The following is a 2,968-nucleotide window of genomic DNA, read 5'->3' as shown; positions in this document are numbered from 1 at the left end:
ATGCAATAAAAACATAATTGTTGAGCTCGTTTTATCCATACTCCGATTAAATCACTTAATCGAGTTAAACAATAAAATTAACGACGATCTTTTTTCTAAAAGTACTTTGTTTTTTCTGTGAATAAAAATTGAAGTGAACGTCTAAAATATTGCAAGGACAATCGAGAAGCATTGGGAAATGCCCCACTATAAGCAAAGCAAAGCAAAGCATAAAACACATCCCATGTCCACAGAATTTCAGCCAAAATGACCATTTTGTCACAGTCAATAACTGCCACTGTGCATGTATATAACAGAGAGAGAGAGAGAGAGAGGGAGAGAACAAGGACCAAAGAGGAAGATGGTGGGACCAAAGAGGCCTCAATTCGTGTTGTTTGGTTCTTCCATCGTTCAACACAGCTTCTATGACCAAGGTTGGGCGGCCATTCTTTCTCACTTGTATGCTCGCAAGGTACAATTTTCTCTCTCTTTTCCAATTCATGATTCCAGTGCTATTTATAAAAAATTATAGAAATTAAAAATCAACAAGTTATATTTTCGATTTGAATTAATAGAAGCGTTCGGTATAGAGACTTGAGAATATGGTAGATATCCTAACAGTTAAACAAAGGTAATGAAGAATAAAATAAAACTCTAGGTGACACCTTTAGATCTCAATCTACATAAGAAATTATTACTTTTGTAGTGTTTTTATTGGTGTAGGCTAATAGACATAGCCACCATGCTTGCTGAACAATGGAACTGGAATAACGTTCATATGTGGCTTTGTGGGACTAATAATGCATTTTGATGGATTAATTCACGAGACATTCGCATGGCACAGGCAGACATAATTTTGCGAGGATATGCTGGTTGGAATTCGAGGCGTGCTCTCCAGGTTTTGGATGACATTTTCCCCAAGGTACTAAGCATCTGATTGTTAAACAAGGATCTTGAATGAGTCTATGAAGCTAGCATGGATTTTAAGTTTGATTTTTGCAATATTATACGAGAGGAGTGTTAGGGGGCCACCAGGTTTTGTGATTTGTAGCCATCAATTAGCCATCATTAGTATTTTTAATAGTGTGAGATTACTCACTTTTCTTTTGCTGGTTAAGTGCTAGTCAGAGTTTAATAAAAGTGCTGGTCTTCTAGACTTTCTCGTTAATCATTATACAATAATGATCTCCTTAATAGTTATATGTAGTGATTAATTGATTTATGCTCTGACTTGCAAATAAAGAATCACCCTTTTGTTTTTGCAATCTTCTTCGACTCAGAATGCCAGTGAGCAACCATCACTTGTAATTGTGTACTTTGGTGGCAATGATTCAGTTCTTGCGCATCCAAGTGGCCTCGGACAACATGTACCTCTCCAAGAATACATTCAAAATATGACCAAAATAGCTATCCATCTAAAGGTAAACAAATGTTTCCCACTAGAGTACCATTTTTTTCCTGTGCAGCTAGTGTATATATCGGTCCAAAGTTTGACATGAATGTCAATGATTGCCAGAGCCTTTCGAAGAAGACTCGCATTATATTTCTTGGTGCTCCTCCTGTCAATGAAGCACAAATTCTTGGAAACAGGTCCTGACTGCAGTTAAATTGCAATATAATTTTGCAGAATTGAAAAGGCAGAGATACACATAATGGCAATATCTATATTTATATAGAGGATAAGATTAGATAGTGATGCATATAACCTTACTTAAAGCTATGCTGCATTTCATCTACTTGTGACAACTTGTGAAAATTCTGAAGTATGGCTGGTTGCTTTTCTATTTCCCGATTTTAATTCCGGGGTTTTTATTTGAATCTTAAATCTGATGAATAAGTTGTTGGACTGGAAACACAGTGATCTACTGGGTCAGCCGCTGAGGACAAATGAATCGTGTCGAATATATTCAGAAGCCTGTTTGGAGCTGTGTCGCGAGATGAATCTCAAGGCCATTGACATCTGGTCTGCCATCCAGAAAAGGAAAGACTGGCGAGACGTATGCTTCAAGTAAGTATGCTCTCATAACCCCCAGAATTGGAAAAGAATGGGTTCAAATTCTGCACTTCCTTTATTTGATTTGCTGGTTTGGTTATTTGTCCTTAGCGATGGGATTCATCTGACGGCTGAGGGAAGCGAGATAGTTGCAAGAGAGATACTGAAGGTCCTCAAAGAAGCAGAGTGGGAACCAAGTCTGCATTGGAAGTCAATGCCAATTGAGTTTGGAGAAGATTCGCCGTATGATCCGGTTGCTGCAGATGGAAAGACAACTAAAAATGTCTCAAGGGAGCCCTTCCCTGAAAATTTGGATTGGGATTAGACTTGTGGATGCTGCTGATTTGTGGAGGCATCTTAAGAGATTATGAAGGCAGGTTCTGGGCTTGATGGCTGGGAACTTCATGACGAATTCGAGAGGCGAATGGTTGTGCAGATCGACTGGTTTTGCATGGTCATGGATTAGTTTGGATGTTACATTTTTATACTCTTCCCCATTGTATGTCTTTATGTTTCAAAGCTGATGCTATTGGCAGAGCATTTCCTAGATTAGTGTCGTTTCTTCCTTGGGCATTTTGTCCTCCAGTTAATATCACTTCTGCTGTTACTTGTAATTTTATTCATAATAAATATCTATTTTTGATAAAATAAACAAAAGTCTTAAACATTAATTTACATAGTCAATATATAAATATCGACAAATATCAAATATGAATCTTTATGATTTTAATTACCTGACATAAAAAACAATGTTGTGGATGATAATATAAACCTAATTCCAACTGTCAAGTTTCATCGAAACACACTTTCATATATCAATTTATGAAATTTGTTGTCTATTGAAGGATTTTCTTTTATTGGGCTGCGAAATTAGCCTTGTTGGTTTGTCCTCCTTCTCCTTCCACCAACGGTATTGGTCCACTTTGTTTCTGCCATCATTTTGCTCCTGTCTTGCTCCACCTCCACCGCTTTATAATCTGTCCATGTCTTAAGTTG

The 2,968-nt window shown here is 37.3% G+C and overlaps 1 protein-coding gene across 2 annotated transcripts; it reads left to right on the top strand.

Moving 5' to 3' along the window:
* The first annotated feature begins 212 nt into the window (after nucleotides 1–212).
* LOC107484896 (GDSL esterase/lipase WDL1) lies at nucleotides 213–2,631 on the top strand. 2 transcript variants are annotated; one of them, XM_016105447.3, is made up of 6 exons: nucleotides 213–451; nucleotides 824–901; nucleotides 1,260–1,400; nucleotides 1,496–1,569; nucleotides 1,838–1,987; nucleotides 2,084–2,631. In XM_016105447.3, the coding sequence occupies exons 1-6, from the start codon at nucleotides 284–286 to the stop codon at nucleotides 2,295–2,297; spliced, it is 825 nt and encodes a 274-aa protein (XP_015960933.1). In that variant the 5' UTR covers nucleotides 213–283; the 3' UTR covers nucleotides 2,298–2,631. The 2 variants fall into 2 exon arrangements, with proteins under 2 accessions (XP_015960933.1, XP_015960934.1); XM_016105448.3 differs by having other exon boundaries at nucleotides 214–451; nucleotides 703–901; nucleotides 2,084–2,630.
* The last annotated feature ends 337 nt before the right edge of the window (nucleotides 2,632–2,968 follow it).

Source organism: Arachis duranensis, chromosome 4 (genome assembly GCF_000817695.3).
Source record: "Arachis duranensis cultivar V14167 chromosome 4, aradu.V14167.gnm2.J7QH, whole genome shotgun sequence".
NCBI classification, from domain to species: domain Eukaryota; kingdom Viridiplantae; phylum Streptophyta; class Magnoliopsida; order Fabales; family Fabaceae; genus Arachis; species Arachis duranensis.
This window is presented reverse-complemented; position numbering and strand designations above follow the sequence as displayed.

Excerpts from the sequence above, each read along its gene's own strand:
- LOC107484896 (XM_016105447.3), top strand. The coding sequence starts at position 284 with ATGTATATAACAGAGAGAGAGAGAGAGAGAGGGAGAGAACAAGGACCA. Across the intron at positions 1,570-1,837 it reads GCACAAATTCTTGGAAACAG|TGATCTACTGGGTCAGCCGC; the intron begins GTCCTGACTGCA and ends CTGGAAACACAG. Across the intron at positions 1,988-2,083 it reads TGGCGAGACGTATGCTTCAA|CGATGGGATTCATCTGACGG; the intron begins GTAAGTATGCTC and ends ATTTGTCCTTAG.